This window comes from Rhincodon typus, chromosome 7 (assembly GCF_021869965.1).
Source record: "Rhincodon typus isolate 14 chromosome 7, sRhiTyp1.1, whole genome shotgun sequence".
NCBI classification, from domain to species: Eukaryota; Metazoa; Chordata; class Chondrichthyes; order Orectolobiformes; family Rhincodontidae; genus Rhincodon; species Rhincodon typus.
In genome coordinates this window covers 33,199,610-33,218,647 of record NC_063338.1, presented here as the reverse complement: position 1 = coordinate 33,218,647, position 19,038 = coordinate 33,199,610, and the positions used below count along the sequence as shown (strand labels likewise).

At 41.5% G+C, this 19,038-nt stretch overlaps 1 protein-coding gene across 1 annotated transcript in view; it reads left to right on the top strand.

Moving 5' to 3' along the window:
• The first annotated feature begins 14,436 nt into the window (after positions 1-14,436).
• wdr75 (WD repeat domain 75) overlaps positions 14,437-19,038 on the top strand; it is a 35,755-nt gene continuing 31,153 nt past the window's right edge. The window contains exons 1-2 of the mRNA XM_020527532.2: positions 14,437-14,586; positions 17,402-17,531. Coding sequence (XP_020383121.2) covers positions 14,492-14,586; positions 17,402-17,531 — 225 coding nt within the window. The 5' untranslated portion in view covers positions 14,437-14,491. The remainder of the gene's footprint in view (positions 14,587-17,401; positions 17,532-19,038) is intronic.

Sequence of the window (19,038 nt, the reverse complement as noted above, 5' to 3'; positions counted from 1 at the left end):
TGTGTGGAGTTTGCATGTTCTCCCCGTGTCTGTGTGGGTTTCCTCCAGGTGCTTCAGTTTCCTCCCACAGTCCAAAGATGTGCAAGGTAGGTGGATTAGCCATGCAAATTTGCCCATAGTGTCCAGGGATGTTTAAGTTAGGTAGGTTAGACATGGGAAATACAGGGGTAGGGGAATGGGTCTGGGTGGGATGCTCTTTGGAGGGGCATGTGGACTTGTTGGGCCGAATGGCCTGTTTCCATACTGTAGGGATCCTATGATTCCATGAACCCACCATAGTTCCTATGACAGCAAATGGCTTGAAAGATTTCATGACAACATGGCTTCATGACTTCTAAACCTGCAACCTCTGCCACCTCAATGGACAAGCGTAACAGATGCATGGGAGCAACACACTTGCAAGCTCCCTCCAAACTGCTTGCTATCCTGACATGGAACTATATCACTGTTCATTCATTGTTGCTGGCTTACGATTTGGAAAATTTTTTCCTAATCACATTGTGGTTGTATCCCTTTGGACTGTAGTGTTTCAAGATGGCAGATCATCACCAATTTCTGAAGGACAATTAAGGAAAGGCAATAAATTATGGCTAAAATAGCAATGCCCAAATCTCATGAAAGAATAAAAAATGTACATAGCTGAGAACAGAAAACATATTATAATGCATGAAATTAATTCTAATTCATTGTATTCAATGCAAGTTTGAAGAACTTTGTGTGCAGTTCAAGGAAGCAGCTGAGTCCTTTGATTTTTGTGGTTTTCTTTTGACTATGAATGCTCCAATTATTTAGTTGTTTGTTTCTATAACTAGAAATGTCAAGTTCCAGATTTCAGGTACAGAGAGATCACAGAAAATTTGATTAACATTAGCCATTGTGATGCATCAAATTATTTTGTTCAACTTTCTTCCCATCTCAAGCATAACTTGACTAATAGGGATAAAGTATAATCTTTCCCAGGATCAACAGACTGACGTACTGATTTGCAGACTACACAATGACCCTGAAAGAGAGTCCAACATCATCTTTTAGTGAAAAATTCTCAACAGCTTATTGAACTCTGACTTGTATTACACTACTTAGAAAGAAAAGAAAACAAATTATCACTGTCAAGAAGTCTTTCAAACCATTTGGAATCAATATTGACAACCCATGAGAGTTTGTCTCAAACTGTGAGTAAATCCCATAGGCTTACAATGCATTTTCCCGGCGAAAATCTCACATCAGTTTATATAGCGGTCGACCAACCACAGCTGTTCTGTATCAGTGACAATATGTCTGCAATAAGAAAATCTCCAAACCAAATAAGGAAAACATTTATCAAATGATGTAACTTTTATTTGTATTATGGCTTTGTTTTAATGTGTCATGTTATTTCCTTTTGAGAGTGTTCATTAAACAGATTATAATTTTGGTTTATTCATGTAGTATATTTGGGGAATGAAAGCAAAAAAGGCTTTTCTTTCTAAATAATTCTTATCCTGAACAACATTTGGTTTATGAAATAATATTTGCTATTGAAGAACATTGCTGAAAGTTATTGAAATCCTTATATTACTTAGAAGTTATACTAATATTTTAAAATCCTGTGGAAGAACTTCAAAAGGTTTAATTGTGGTGGCAAAAAGTCCAGTAACTAAACATGTAACTAACATTAAACAAACTGAATGTTCTCTTACAGATTTTGTATTTAATCTGTAATATGCTTTAGTTCATAGAAAAAGTTTCTGAATGAATTGATTTCCTTTTTTAAATACCAAAAAAATCTACATTAAAAAGAACTCAGAATATAGCCAAACTCTAAGTTTAGAGAAAATAATACTTTATATATTAATTTACAGAGTTAGATTCAGATGATGTGTTGAATCTTATCCTGATGTTAGTCATTATTATGAGTACTGAACAGAATTGACATTGAACTGGCATATTTCTAGCAATGGAGGCGTTTTGGGAGCCATGTTCCTGAACCCACCCACTTAACCAAATGTTTCCAGTTTCAGACATTTTACTAACTCTAGCCACATCACGGTTAAGATATGAGGATAAACTTCACATAATGGTTTCTGTGCTACTACTGCCCTCTAGTACATTTTTCAAGGAGTATTGCAATCTCATTCATAAATAAGGGGAGACTTTTACTCACCCTAACAACAAGAATGGAGCAGGACTAAAATCAAAGTGGCTAGTGACAAACCTCACTACTCCATTATTGCTGGATTGCCAATGCCCATGTTTTGGGTGACCAAGCTACCTGATTAATGTTGGAGACTTGTTAATAAAGGGTGTTTGTGTGTTCTGTAAACCTAGTAAGAAAGAAGATAAGTGGCCTGAGGTAAGCCAAATATTCCTTCACGGAAACAGGATGAACACACATACTCCCCTAAATCACATTTCAATGCTCTGCTGCACTGGATTTGCAGCCACATCCCTTTGCTTAACATTTCCAATGAGGCAACTCAGAGCTCCTGCAGCCTAACCAGTGACCAATATGAAGTGAAAAGTTTCTTTAGATTTTTTTTAAAAACATTCATATGGAAGTAGAAACTGGTTAGGAATGTAGTAATAGGAGTAGGCCATTCAGCCACTGAGCTTGCCACCATTGGATAGAATCATGGCTGGTTAAACACTTCAATGTCTTTTACCTGACCTATCCCAAAATTCTGTACGTCGTTGGTGATCAGAAATCACTACCTTAAACACACTCAAAGACTGAGTTTCCACATCTTTCTGTGGTAGAGAATTCCAAAGGTTCACAACCCTCTGAGAAAAGAAAACTCCTTATTTTGTACCAATTGCATCTCCTTTCATTTTTAATCATGCCCTTGATTCTAGACCTACAAGGGGAAACATCTTAACTGCATTTACACTGTTTATTCCTTTAAGTATTTTGCAAGTCTCAGTGAGATCACCTCTCATTTTTCAAACTTCTAGAGAATACAGGCCTAGTTTGCCCAATTTCCATTGTGTTAATGCAACTTCAACATTAACTCTTTCCTAATGATTACCTTATAAAAGATGTCCACACCCCCACACCCACTCCCCTCAGGTTTATCCTATTAGTTAACGCTTAACATTGATGTGTATAATTAAATCTACATCTACTACTATCCCATCTCCTCCATAGGCCCCAAGCTCCCTATCAATGCTGAATAGATTAGAATTAGAATCTTCATTTTAGAAATTAAGGATGGGAGACTGATTTATTATAAACAAACAAAACACCATATTCATAAAATAAGTTTATAGGAAGATAAACACCAGAATCTTGCTCATAGTTGAAAAACTACAGAGGTGCCCGCTTTATGAACGGGCTATTTATGAATGCCTGAACTTACAAATGCTATCACATACAAGGATGTAATTTTAAAGATCTGCCATATGAGCGTTTCCTCGTATGTTCCTTATATAGTCCTGCATTGTATTCTCTTACGTACAAATCGACTTGTAAACAGAATCAAGAAGCCATTCACAACCAGAGCACTATCTGTATGCAAACAGTCTTTGATAATCATGTTGTCTTATGTAGTTAAAGAAGGAAATCGTAAAATGATTCAATGCAATTTCAGAATATATTATTAATACGTGACTCCTAAGAAAGGAGTTAACGGGAATTAAGACTCTGAAACCCAAAGTTACCCCTTCAAAATCACAAAATAGCCTTCAAGAACACCTCAACCAAGCCCCTGAGAAAAGATATTTTGAACTCTAGATGGGTGCTATTCAAATTTCTGACACATTTGGCAGGATTTCACAGCACAGGCATCGAGTTGTTGTTGAAGAGGTTGAAAGGCATCTGGCCAAGATGGAGTGGATGGCGGAGAGGGAGGATAAAGCTGTTCTGGTATCTCTTGAGGATGAAGCATCAGCATAGGTAACCTGACCTTTAGGCCATCAGTCTACATGTGACCTTAGAACTGTTGTAATAGCAGGGAATCAAGCTGTTCTTTTACTCAGTTGTTTCATGCCAGCTGACAACAACTGGTCAACCATCGAGCCTTGCTAGAGTGTCACTTAGCCCATGTAACAAAGTCTCAGCTGGTGCAATTCTGGGAGCCTACTTTGTCGCTGTAGAAGAAAAGAATAGAGTACCTATGCAGATTGCCAATTTCAGTGACAAAGATGTTTTGCCCAACTGACGATGCCCATAGGTATCCTTAAACTCACACTGTCGCAGACTGTGCGCTAACTGGTGCAGACATTTCTAACCTCATAATCAAAGATGGACACTGGCAAGTTGGAGGAGACCCAGAGGACGCACCTTGTTTGTTCTCTTAATAATTACAGAATAACTTACGGTAAGCTGATGTTGACATTGCGTACTGTGACTTGGTAAGCCACAGAATTGTGGCTGAAGCTATCCATCAATTAAAGAGTTCTTACCATCAAAATCTCACCCAGTTGCTTGCCAGAAGACTGGGATCATCCGCAGAAGTCTTTGGTGCAAGGTGTCACCCAACAGTCATTACGACTGTAATCCTCCCCTTCAGTCACCTTTAGGCAGTAAGACAGAAAAGTAAGAATGTGTCTCAATTATCAGGTACTCAACACAAAGACTCATATGGAACCCTACCTAGGATTGAGGAAGCATCAAAAATTCTCAAAGGTGCAAAATGTTTCTGCGGTCTCAATTTGATCTATTGATGAGTGAGATATTGAAAAGACTGCTTTCTGAGCAGCAGGCAGCTATAGAAATATGTGTGAGTGCTTTTTGAGCCATCTAATGCCATTACCTTCATGTATGTAATGAATGAAGCTTTTTGTGACCTTAATTACTACTCCAACATGATGTATTTTGATGATATGCTCAATTTTGATTCAACATTCAAGGAGATCCTTGAAAGACTAGCACCACCTTAGCCCACATCCCAAAATTTATCTTGAAAGTCAATCTAGAGACATGCCGTCTTTTCCAAACTGAAGTATGATATCTTGTGCATTTCATTACCAAAGAAGGTACAACTCCTGATGGTGTGAAAATCTAAGCTGTAAAGAAGTAGTCCTGGCCTAAGGCAGCGAGGGAGCTTTGTGGGTTCTTTCATCCAGCCAGTTACTTTAGATGGTTTGTGCAAGGCTATGCACAATTGGCTGTCCCACTTCATGACCCACTGAGGAAATCAGAGAATTCTGAAGGAGCTGGTAGGAAAGATGTGCAGGGCATAATACATCATGAAGCATACAAGGAGCTAGACCTCAGCATGTGAAAACTCCTCTTAAGCCCTCAAGCAGAAGCTCTCTTATCGCCTGTACTGTGCCACCCAGATTCGCTGCCCAATGACAGCCTGATTGTTGTAACAACCTCTGTCAACTAATGCCCTTTAGGCAGGGAAATCTGTCATTCCTTACCTGATCTGGCCCACATGTGATTCTAGACATACAGAAACATGTTTGACTCCTCTCTGCCCTATGGACAATCAGGAATAGGCAATAAGTGTGGGCCAGGTGACCAACACCACATCTTATGAATGAATAGAGAATCTTTCTCAAAAGCTGACCTCAGTGAGCTTCAGCTGGTTGATGGGGTCATCAACAGATTTCACTAATACTGGAAACCCCAACATCCATAAATCCAACGTCAACTGATAAGGGAGTCTAAACAGGGGCTGGAGTCCTCTATCAGCTGGTTCATGACAATGAGAAACAACTCATCCCTTCTAATAACTTCAAATGTCAAGTGTTGGCTGTAATCTGTGATCACGCAGGACGTGAAGCGACAGAAAAATCAACTGCAATAACCAGAAAGTAATGTTACTAGCCTGGGTTGGCTGCCAATAATGATGACTAATGTTGAAATTGTGAGAGCTATACTATGGCGAAAGGAAGGAAGCAACTTCACTGCAGCATAGGACCTGTGGTTGCCACAGCTTGGCACTTGTATTTTATGGTCCTTGACCCAAGCAGTAATGGTACCTAACATGTTTGCATACTCACAGATGTTTTTACCAAGTTCACGCAAGCTATTCCCACTTGTGACCAAAGGCTACACCACCCACTATCATGCAGAGGGTATGAAAAATTCAACCATACTCTGCATGACCCTCTGTGCACCTTGCTTTCTGAGACTAAATTGAAGTGGCCTGAGTACCTCTTAGACCTGGTTTATGTTTATAATAGGACCCCACAATCATCTGTAGGTTATTCTCAATAACAACACTTCATTTGGACAAGGCCCAGTTCTTACTGTAGAACATATCCTTGAGTTCACTTCACTTTCTGATGGAGATGGCCAGGTCACTGGGTAAATAGCTGAATATCACGAGACTAAGCCAAGCATTTGTGTCTCATCAAGAGGAGTAAAGGAGAAGAGAAGAGAAGAAAAATGTTGAATGTCCACAAGACTGACCTTTCAATTGACAGAAGGCAATTCTTCCAAAATTAGAATATCTGGGGTCAGAATAGGAAAAAGGATGTCCACAGAATCATCAAGCGGCTGGATACAGATAGCGACACAGACACGGTGTGGTAACTGGGAGTCATTTCCTTATAATCAGCCCTGCTATTAATCCTGATCTGAGTATCACGTGAGGTTAAGCCAGATGTTTGAGGCTAACCAAGAGAGAAGCATTGAAGAGAAAACTGTGAATGATCACAAGGCTGGCAGGATTAACCTTCCAATTGGCACTAGGATATTCCTCCAAATTTGGTGGACCGGTGACCACATATGGGTTGTTGAATGAGTCGCAGTTTGGCAGGTATGTCCTTTAGAGCTCAACCATCTTGGTCAATAGTGATGGCACTGCTCCTTTCTTGTGTTGGACATTGAAGTCTCCAAAACAGCATATTCTGTGACCTTGCCACCCTCAGTGTTTCCCCCCAATGTTGCCCAGCAATATGAATTTCTAATTTAACAGCTGAGAGGGGCTTTTAATGGTAATCAGAATGTTTCCTGGTCTTATAACATGAGATGTCATAGGGTCCAAATCAATACTGATGACTCCCAGAGCAACTCCCTCCTGACTATATATCATTTTGCTTTTGCCTTTGTCGGGTTTGCAGAACTGGTGGAATATGAAACACCCAGAAATGATTATAGGGAGTTCTAGGCATTCGCTGTAAGGTATGATTTGATTAGTATGCCTATGTCGGGCTTTTGCTTGACTGGTCTGTGAGACAGGTTTCTCAACTTGGTATGAACTCAATTTGGTCAGTAACGAGGACTTTGCAAGAACAGCAGGATTAAATGCACTTGGATCACTTCAAGTGTTCAGTTCAGTGCCTGGTGGTTAATCTAATTTTATTCTTTTTCAACGTTTCCATAGAAATTTGACATAACTGGTTGGCTTACTAGGCACTTCAGAGGAAATGTAAGAATCAACCATATTGTTTAACTTTTGGCCTAAATTCTTCTTCCAACTTCCAAAGAAGCAAAACTAATGTGCAGGGTAAGGACCAATGTTGGCCTCAAACATTTGTTTGATCTGGAAATGCACTTTTAACCATCATTAAAGCAGGGCCAAAACTAAGTGTCCCTTCTAACTTGCCAATGCTCTAACAAGGTAAGCTTTGTGCTAATTCCAAGTTGTGAACTAGTTCACTGGAAGTTGTGACCAGGCAATAACATTCACAGTTCAATTCCAATCAAAATATTTATTCTTAAAACATGAGTGAGTCAGTGGGGAAAATATTAGTGCAATATAGGTAGGTATTTCTCAGCATTTTTGAATTTAGACACCAGGTTTTCACTTTTGATGAGCGATTGGGTTCATTGGCAATGGAATGGCAGATTTCAAGAAGCAAATTGGTGAAGTCATTTGAATGAGCATGGACACAGGTAGTAGCTGAAGATCAAGTTTGAACTATTAAACAACTAACAATGGTTAGATACAAAACTTCACAATGGATTCTTATTGTAAAATGCATTTTTTTCACAGTATTAAGAAAGTTTCTCTGGATCTTAATGAGTTCCAAAGTAAATGTAATGAATCATATTTGGCTGTACTCAAAATATGTCACTGAAACCAGTAGCTAAAGACCCAAACTGCTGTAAACAAGAACAGAATAATGTTACTGGCTGTGCCATGTGCTCTTCATGCCAGCAACTACTTTCAGTATCAGACAAATGTCCACTTTCTCATGACAATACATCGGCTCAGGTCTGAACTTGTAATGTGTCCAGATGGTCTTCTGCACATTTCACAGTTGACCTCACATAATATTGAAGATTAACAGCACTAAATGCAAAACCCCAATAATGTAAATGCATACTATTATATTTGCCTCTCAGCTGTGTGTTGTTGTGAAGTATATTGGCCTAGATTTTGTAGTTGTAATGAGGGAAAATCTGTTCAAATTAACTGTCATTACTCATCTGAAACAAATAGTAACTTCTGGCTTGGCATCAGCTCATTTGCAGCTGGAATCTTCATTCATGTCTTTGTAACCTCCATATCTGACTATTCAAAATCACTCCTAGCTGTCCTCCCATCTTCAACTCTCCAAAATTTGAGGTCATCCAAAGTTCTGTTATTTTTATCTGAAATTACAAAATGTCATATTCATCCATCACTCCTGTGTTGACTGATACTTATTGGCTTTCTGTGAGACAATATTGCAATTTTAAAATTTTCATCAATTTTTCTAAGGATAGCCTCGGTCCTCCTAGCCTTAATGACATCCTCTAGTCCCAAAATCCTCAGAGGTCTGCATTCCTCCAATTTTGGCGTTCAGAATATCCCATATTTAAATCATTCTATGACTAGCAGGCATGTGCCCAGCTGCCTGGTCCAAAGATTTCTATAAACCTCCCTAATATTCTATACCTCTCTCCTCCTCTCTTCTCTTTTTAGACATTATTTAAAATGTGCCTTCAGATCCAAGCTCCCAAGCAAACATAAAAGGGTCACTCAGTATATTTTTGAATGAAAGGAAGGGATTTCTCTCCAGTATCCTGATCCATACATTCCCTGCAAGCAACATCAGCTCATCTGACAATTATTACAAGGCTATTTGTGGTATTTTGCTGTGTGCAAATTGGTTGTTGTGTATTCTACATTACAAATGTGACTGCAGTTAATTGCCTATAATGTCTGTCCCAACTTAATTGGGAAGAGAGCCCTGAAAATCATGCCCTACTGTTCTACAAGTGGGCACAAAATGTGTAAAGTACAAAATCTCAATAAGACCATAAAATGACTGATTTCCCTCACTCACTGGATTCATAAGGGGATTACAGAGTCATTGCTGAGAGGATGTTTTTTCCTCATGGGGAGAACCTGGGACCAGAGTACATGGTCTCAGAATTAAAGGGTGGCAATTTAAGACTGAGATGAGGAGAAATTTATTCTCTCAGAGGGTTATGAATCTTTGGAACTGCTTTGTCACTAAGAGCTTTGGGGGCAGAGTCCTTGTGTGTATTTAAGGCTGAGATAAATAAATTCTTGATCAGGAGGCAAATCAAGGATTATGGGGAAAGGGCAGGAAAGTGGACATGAAAAGTGTTGGATCAGTAATTATCCTATTGAATGACAGAGCAAAATGTTCCTGTTTCTTATGGACTTATCGTTTTATTAACTGCTAATTTGGTTAAAAGCATTCTGCACTAGATTTTTTAGTAGCAGAACATAGCTCTGTTTATTGTAAGACCAAGAACTGCGTACGCTGGAAATGTGATATGAAAACAGAAATTGCTAAAGAAACTCAGCAGGCCTGACAGTATCAGTGGAGAGAAAGCAGAGTCAATGTTTCGGGTCCAGTGACCCTCCAGCAGAACGATAACAACTTGAGCCCACACTTCAGCTCATGCAGTTGAGACATTTCCACCTTGCCTGAAACTTCAATTTTAATGAACCTGCATTGGAACTGTGACACCTTTTAGTTCAGTTAACTCTTTTTTTTCTCTTCAGGTGCTGCCAGATCTGCTAAGTTTATCCAACAATTTCTGTCTCGGTTCCATTTATCGTAACACATTTGACTTTTGAATAAACGGAAAAGAAAGGATTGTGAATTAATTAATTCATTCATTCATGATTTATTGTCACATATCTAGGGAGATACTGTGAAAAGATGCTCTATCGCCACAATCCAGAGCCATTTTGAGATACAAAAGAGTAAAAAGAAAGCACTTAAATAGAGCTCATCTTCATCGACCGGTGTCCCAAACACAGCTCCAGGACTTATGCAAGGTATCTATCAGGTCCCTGCTCTGGGTCTACTGCAGCCAGGAGTCCCCGTTCTGCCATCACTGCTGCTGACGCCTCACTACCAATTCCAGGAACCACTCATCAGGCCTATGAAGCCAGAAGTCCCCACTCCAGTCACCACCAACACCACTCCAGCCTCCCTGCGGTGTCAGGAAGATGAAGAAAAGTAGAAGGAAAAGGAAAGAGACAAGAAGGATGGGGAAAGAAAAAAATTCACCAGCCTGGAGCAGACAGACTTACCATGCCAACTTGAACTGCTGATCTGCTACGATACAACTTAAATTAAGACACGTTCAAAACTCTGAAATTGACTCAATTATGATTATGACAAACTGAAGACAAAAGACCTTCCACCTATGTCATGGTGAAAAAAAGACTTCAGAGAGGGTAAACTTAATTCTGAAAATCAAAAGTTCAGACCCACAAGATGGAGAGTTATTTTGCTCAGTGCTTTAGATTTTAGCAATGAGGATATGCTGCTATTAGTATAGTGACAGTCATTTTTCAAATCACTGGTTGATCAGATAGACATGGTTTTTTTCTTGCTTTAGAATTCTTTCTTGCATGTTTTCTTGATTTCGTAGTTGTTTTCCCACATAGAGAAAGAGTCTGAGAAAGGGAGAGACTATTGTTTTCCATTTGCAGGTTCCTCATATTCCCATATTGGCGACCCTTGATATATGAAAATGATATAGATCTTGGTGTGCAGGAGACAATTTCAAAGCTTACAGATGGTACAAAACAGGAAAATTGCAAACTAAGAACCCTGCAGAAAATGAAAACAATTTTGTGAGTTTGGTGGGAGTGAGCAGATAGGTGGCAAATGAAATTCATCACAGAGAAGTGTGAATTGATGCACTTCAGTACAAAGAACGTGGACAGACAGTAAGAATGAAAGGCTATTGCGTCTACATGAGCAAACACCATAAAATTGAGGTTGTCCAGGACATTGGTGAGGCCACTTTTCTAGTACTGTGTACCATTCTGGTCACCCTGCTATAGGAAGGATATTATCAAATTGGAAAGGGTTCACGAAAGATTTACCAGGATGTTGCTGGGACTGGAGGATTTGAGTTATATGGAGAGGCTGGATAGGCTGGGACTTCCTTCATTGGAGCATAGGAGATTGAGGGGTGACTTATAAAGGTTTATGAAATCATGGGGAGCATAGATAAGGTGAATAGCAAAGGTCTTTTCCCTGGGGTGGGTGAGTTCAAAAGAAGGAGACATATTTTTAACATGAGAGGAAAAAGATTTAAAGGGACCCAAGGAGCAACTTTTTCCACACAGATGGTGGTTCGTGTGTGGAATGAACTGCCAGAGGAAAAATGCAGGTACAGTTTCAACATTTAGTAAACATCTGGATAGGTACATGAATAGGAAAGCTTAGAGGGATACGGACTATATGCAAGCAAATGGGACTAGTTTAGCTTGGGAAACTTGGTCAACATGGATGAGTTGGGCCGAAGGGTCTGTTTCCTTGCTATATGACTCTATGACAGGTACAGAAAGTTGTTAATAAAACAGTATTCTGATAAAAGCCAAAAGAACTGCGGACACTGTAAATCAGAAACGAAAACAGAAGTTGCTGGAAAAGGTCATCAGGCCTGACAGCACCTGTGAAGAGAAATCTGAGGAAGGATCACCAGATCCGAAACGTTAACTCTGATTTCTCTTCACAGATGCTGCCACACCTGCTGAGCCTTTCCAGAAGGTTCTGTTTTTGTTTCACTAATACCAGACCAGAGAAAATGAACAGGACACATCCCTCTAGTTGCCCCTTACTAACAGAGCCCACCTCTCTGATGTCACTTGCTCCAACCCCCGTCCCTATTGTTGTCCCTCACTAACACAGCCCAACCCTTTGATAAGCAAACAGGAGGGTGGAAAAACACAGTAAGCCAGGCAGCATCTGGAGGAAAGGAGAAGTCAATGTTTTGGGTATTACCCTTCGTCAAGACTGGATGTTGGGGGTAGCAGAATTGTGGTGATAGGTGGACACTGTTGGTAGTTACGACCTGTTTGGTCGATGGGAGGGATGAATCTGGTTGGTGGCTGGAAGGGAGGGTCAGAAGGTGGGGCTGGAAAGGGAGCTGGGGGATGGGTGCAAATGTTATTTGAAATTGGAGAACTCAATGTTGTGTCCTCCAGGCTGTAGGGTGCCCAGGCAGAAGATAATGTGTTGTTCTTCAAATTTGCGTTCTGAGTCACTGTGACACTGGAGGAGGCCAAGGACATGCATGTTGGAGGGGAAAGGGACCTGGAGGTTAGGTTGGCCATTACGGGAAAGGTGAAGATTCTGGGTGAAACAGTCACCTAGTCAACATTTGGTCTCACTGATGTAGAGAAGACCACATCAGGAGCACCGGATGCAGTAGCCTAGTTTGGAGGAAATGCAGGTGAAGCTCTGTCTCACCTGGAAGGGCTGTTTAGGGCCCTGGACGGAGATGAGGGAGGTGATATGTAGGCAGGTGTTGCATTTTTTAATGGTTACAGGGGAAGGTCCCGGGGGGGGTTGGAGTGGTTGGTGGGGAGTGTGGCGCAAACTAAGGAGTGGTAAAGGGAATAGTGCTTGTGGAAGGCAGAAAGGGGGTAGGGAGTTGAAGATGTTCTGGGTGGTGGGGTTTAATAGTTGATGGAAATGTTTGAGGATAATACATTGGATGTGGAGACTGGTGGGGTGGAAAGCGAGGACAAGGGTGACCCTATCTTTATTATGTTTGGAGTGGGTGGTTAAGAGCTGTGGAGCGGTTCATTGCCTTCTCTAACAACTTCCACTCCGCCCTCAAATTCACTTGGTCTATCTCAGACACCTGCCTGCCCTTTCTTGACCTCTCCATTTCTATTTCTGGTAACAGTTTATGGACTGACATTTACTAAACCCACAGACTCTCATAGTTACCTAGACTATATGTCTTCCCACCCTGTATCCTGCAAAAACTCCATCCCATTTTCCCAATTCCTCCGTCTCCATTGCATCTGCTCTGACGAGAAGTTCCACTCCCAAGCATCCCGGATGTCCACCTTTTGAAACAATGCTCCTATCCTCCTCTATCATCCAGACAGCTCTCCACCATGCCACCTCCATTCCCCACTCCACATAGTTTTCTCCGTATTGGTGAGATCAAATGTAGACTAGGTGATCATTTCACCAAGCATCTTCACCAGGCCTGTCACAGCCAGCCTAACTAGTCACCGCCCATTTCAACTCCCCCCCACCCCACTCCCCATCCAATATGTCCATCCTCATCTCCTCCAATGTCGCAGTTACTCAGAACGCAAATTTGAAGAACAACACCTTATCTTCTGCCTAGGCACCCTATAGCCCAGAGGACTCAACATTGCGTTCTCCAAATTCAAATAATTTTCCCACCCATCCCCCAGCACCCCTTCCAGCCCCAACTCCTCCCTTCCGTTACATCTTCTAACACCTCCTTCCAGCCACCAACCGGATTCATCCCTCCCATCAACCAATCGGGTCATACCTACCATCAATGTCCCCATATCACCACCCTTCTGCTTCCCCCTCGTCTTTATCTGCAGCTGCCCCCACTCCCACATCCAGTCCTGAATAAGGGTAATACCTGAAACTTTTCTTTTCCCCTTTATTCGTTAATGGTATGAGGGCATTGATGGCTAGGCAGCATTTATTGCCCATCCCAAGTTGACCAGAGGGCAGTTCAGAGTTAACCACATTGCTGTGGATCAGGAGTCACATGTAGGCCAGACCAAGTAAGTTTCCTTCCCTAAAGTGAACAAGATGGATTTTTTTCCAACAACCGACAACGGATTTACAGACATCATTAGATTCTTAATTCCAGATATTTTATTGAATTCAAATTCCAGCATCTGCCATGGCGGGATTCAAACCCAAGTCCCCAGACTGCTCCTTTCCTCCAGATGCTGGCTGGCTTCCTCTGTTCTTCGAGCCTCCAGTTGGGTCTACCTTGGATTCGAGCATCTGCAGTCAGTCTTGTCCCTTTTGCCCCGCCCCTCCGATGCCGAACCCAAGCCCCGCCCCTCAAACGTCACACCAGCAAGCCCCGCCTCACTAGTTGTCTCTCCCTGAAAGAGCCCGCCCCCCTGATGTCACTCACACCACGCCCCGCACCTCTCGTGGTACTTCACTGAGAGCCCCGCCCATCCGGTGTTTACACGCGTCAAGCCCCGCCCCCCCAGTTGTCACTGCGCACCAAACCCGGCCCTCTCGTTGCCCCTCGCAGGCAGCCCCGCCCATCTGATGTCGCGCGCATCAAGCCCCGCCCCTCTAGTTGTAATCAGCCAACGATCCGTCCTCTTTGAAGTCACGGACAAGCCCCGCCCCTCGAGCCCAGACCACGTGGTTGTGAGGGAAGATGGTGGAGAAAACTGCTCCGGATGATGTGCGCGTGGTTCGTACGGGCGGTAGCAAAATCAACTATAGGCGGCCGCTCTTTTCGGTCGACTGCAGGTGAGCGCCGCCTGGGAGCCCGTCTACTTGCAGCCACGTGGCTGTCTGCCTGCTCGGGTACATCTGACACCCGGTGACGCTGCACCTGGCCTAGGTTTGCCTCTGAGTCCGGGAGCTGGAACAGCCGCCCACTGACTGTGCACCAGGCTGGGAGGTGGGGTTGCTGCCTACGGTGTCAGTGAGTGCGCGAATGAGCCCTGATATTCACTGGTTGTAAAGGTCTCATGAAGGCATTGAAGTGCACTCCTGACGATTTATGCTCAACTTCAAATTACAAAGTCATCTTATTTGTTGTTGTGTCTTTATGTGTTGTGCTTCTATCTTTAGTCAAGCTGTAATTAATAAAATGGAGACTCCGTTCCACTATAAAAGAAAGTCACGAAAGTGATAGGAGATTCACTCGTTTGGAAACTCGTCTTTGGGATGTGAATGTATCTGTCAAGGCCTGCGTTTATTATCATTTCCTAATTACCCGTCAGATAGTGCTGGTGAGGCACCACCTTGACGTACAGCAGTCCAAACACTGTTGGTACATCCACAGTGCTCTTAGGAAAGGGCATCAGAATTTTGAAATAGCCACAGTGCAATAATATCAGTGTAGACCTAAATTAAAATGCTATGCTGTTACCAAGGAAACTTCCAGGTAATGTTATTCCTCCGTATCTGCTGGTCTTGTCCTATCAGGTGTTAGAGATCCCAGGAGGATGCAGTTTAAGGAAATGTAACACATAGGTTTACTGCATCTTGTACGTGCAATGGCACACTGCCACTGTGTGTTGTAGGTGGATGAAGTAAATGTTTCATGTGGGGAATCACGTGGCAATCAAGGCTGGTTTATCCTGCATGATGTTGATCATCTTGAATATTGTTGAAACAGCTCCCATCCAGGCAAGAGGAAAGTATTCCTACAAATTCCACTTATGTTTAGTAGAAGGAATGTTTGGGGAGTCAGGAAGAAAATTACTTGCCATGTAATTTCAAACATCTGAACTGCTCTTGTACCTGCAGTAGTTATATGGCTTGGCTAATTGTATTTCTGGTTAATGATAACTGCCAAGTTGTTGATTAATGGATAAACAACAGTGTGGTTGACTCTTCACTGACCTCTGGACAATTAGTGATGGTCAGTAAATGCTGGCCTAGCCAGTAATGCCCTCATCCTGTGAATGAATAAAAAAAATCAATAATGGTAAAATTATTGAATAAGGTCAGAAGTCACACGATACCAGGTTATCGTCTTAACAGGTTTATTTGAGATCTCAAGCATTCAGAGCGCTGCTGCTTTGTCAGGTCAAGGATTCACCTGACAAAGGAACAGTGGTCCAAAATCTTGATTTCAAACAAACCTGTCAGACTATAACCTGGCATTGTGTGATTTCTGACCCTGCCCACCCCAGTCCAATAGCGGCACGTCCGCATCAATATTACTGAATGTTATGGGGAGATGGTTGGATTGTCTGTTGGTGGAGGTAATCATTGCTTTGCACTTGTGTTACACAAATGTTACTTGCCACTTTCAGCCTAAATGTTGTCCAGGCCTCCTTGTATGCGAACACTGACTGTTTCAGTATCTGACAAAGTAGAGAATAGTGCTGAACATTGCTCAGTCATGTGAGAACATCCCCATTTTGACCTTACATTTGAGAGAAGATTGTTAATGAAGCACTTGAAGATTGTTTAGACAAATGCACTATCCTGAGGAACTCCTGCAGCAGAACCTTTTTGAAGCCTTGGCTTAGAGGAATAGACACTGCTATTGTCACTCTTATTTCAGCATGATGGTATGTTAATGAGCAGCTGCACAGTGCTCTGAGGGGAACACAGAATGGTCATGGTCTGTATTGCTATCAATGACATGGATTGAAAGAGAGATGAGGTGTTGCAGGTAGCTTTCAGACAACTAGTCAAAAACTATAAAATAGCGTCTCAAAGGTAGGAGTATTCAGATTACCCATGCTGCTGTGTGACAGGTAGGAGGATAATGCAAATCTCATGAGATGATATTGAAACAAACATACACAGAATCTTAGGGGTATGTGTCTGGTTCTGGGAAAAGTGGTAAATGTATAACAAGCAACTCACTGGGACTGGATCAAGGATTTGGGAAGATTTGGTAATGTTACTAAAGAGTGATTGACAGGATTAGAGCCTAGCCATGTATTCAGGGGGAGAAAAGCTGGAAATAGAAGGCTGAAAGTTGAAAGTGAGAATGAAAGGCCAAGGAAACAAAGTCTAGAAAATAGTCAACAAATGAGTTGTTCATCATCATTAATGGTATACATGATGCGAGGAGTTCTATTGATTAACACAGGTTAGCTGAGGATGCACACTCTGAAGATCTGGCTATTATTGAAATGTGGCTTAAACAAGGACATGAATGGTAACAACATTCCTGTTACAGGAATTTGATGTGGGGTAGATAGCCAGAATAAACAAAGATGCATTATTGGTTAAGAAAATGTAAAATTATCATTTTGAGGCCCAAAGATTGAACTGAAGAACAAAAAAGGGAAACTACATTGCTTGGGAGCATGTTAGAGACCCTTAAATAGGGGAAGGGAGATAAAAGAGCAAATATGTAGGCACATTGCTGAGAAGTACAGAAACCAAAGGGCAATAATAGTGGAGGATTTCAACTATCCCGATATTAAGTGGAATAAATTCAGTACAAAAGGTGTAGAAAGTTCAGAATTCTTACGGTGCTTTACAGAGAAACTTTTTAGCTAGGAGAAAAGCAGAATGGAACTTGTTTTCTTAAGTCTTTTTTGTTTCAGTTTTCAAAGTAGTTCTTAGAAACTGAATGTTCATTTTGCAGATACTTGTTGTGTGCATCAGGCGATCTTGTGAAAGTATACAGTACAGCCACAGATGAATGTGTGCATGTTCTGCAAGGCCATAAGAATCTCGTCACAGGCATTCAACTTAATCCCAGAAATCATTTGCAGGTAAGACAGTCTTTTGCAATTAATCTTTGACTGCAACACAGAGCTTTGCTACTTTGTAAAACAAATTACATTTATAGCACAGGCCATGCAGTGTGGTACATCAAGCTTTGTATAATTGCTTCAGATGTAGAAGATACTGGAGACTGATTTGATATATTGGCCTCTGTTGTGACTATTAGCAAATGGAACACATCCCTACTGATTGACCTTATAAGCATTCTTCTGCGTGGAAGTGACACAATTACTTTTAAGGTCATACAGTCATACTGTTTGGAAACAGTCCCTTTGGTCCAACTAGTCCATGCAGAAGATAATCCCAAACTGAATTAGTCCCAGCTGCCTGCTCCTGGCCCATATCCCTCCAAACCATTTCTATTCATATACTTATCCAAATGTCTTTTAAACATTGTAATTGTGCCTACATCCACCACTTCCTCAGGAAGTTGATTCTACGTGCGAAACGCCCTCTGTGTTAGAAATAAATTGCCTCATGTCCTTTTTAAATCACTCGCCTTAAATATGTGCCCCCAGATTTGATATCCCCCATCTTAGGGAAAAGACACCTACCCTTAAACCTATCTATACTTCTTTTTATTTTATAAACTTCTGTAAGGTCATCTGTCAACCTCTCGCACTCCAGCCTTTATAACTTGTTCCATACCCTGCAACATCCTGGTAAATCTCTTGAGCCCTCTCCAGCTTAATAATACCCTTCCTATAACTGGGCGACAGAACTGGACATAACAGTCCAGAAAAGGCCTCACCAATTTCCTGTGCAACCTCAACATGACTTCCCAATTCCTATCATGAAAGGACTGAACAATGAACGCAAGTGTGCCAAATGCCTTTTTAACCACTCTGTCTATATGTGACACAAACTTTGAAAAATTATGTACCTGAACCCCTAGGTCCCTCTGTTCTACAACACTGCCCAAGGCCCTACCGTTAATTGTATAAGTCCTACCCTTGTTTGATGTATCAAAATGCAATACCTCGCATTTATCCAGGTTGAACTCCATCTGCCATTTTTCAGCCATTGACACATTTGATCAAGATCCCTTTGTAATCTTAGAAAACCTTCTTCACTTTCTACTATGCCACCAATTTTGTTGTCGTCTGCAAACTTACTAACCATGCCTACTCTATTCTCATCCAAATCATTTATGTAAATGCCAAACAAAAGAGGACCCAGAACTGATACCTGTGAAACACTTCTGATGATATAAAAGCCTTATTTTCCTGTATGCTCAAATAATACAAATCCAACAAAAATAGCCTGACTGAAAGCTCTGACAGCATTTAAAATTCTGTACATGAAATAGTATCTAAAGTCTCAATTTATAGTGAGAAAGAAGGAGAAACAAATATATGCCTCGTGTCTTCCCTGTAGACTGAGATAGTAATCAAATAAGCTAGAGGAGTAGAATTAGCCCCTTCAGCCCATTGAGTCTGCTCCACCATTTGATCATGGCTGATATGTTTCTTAACCCATTTTTCTGATAGATCA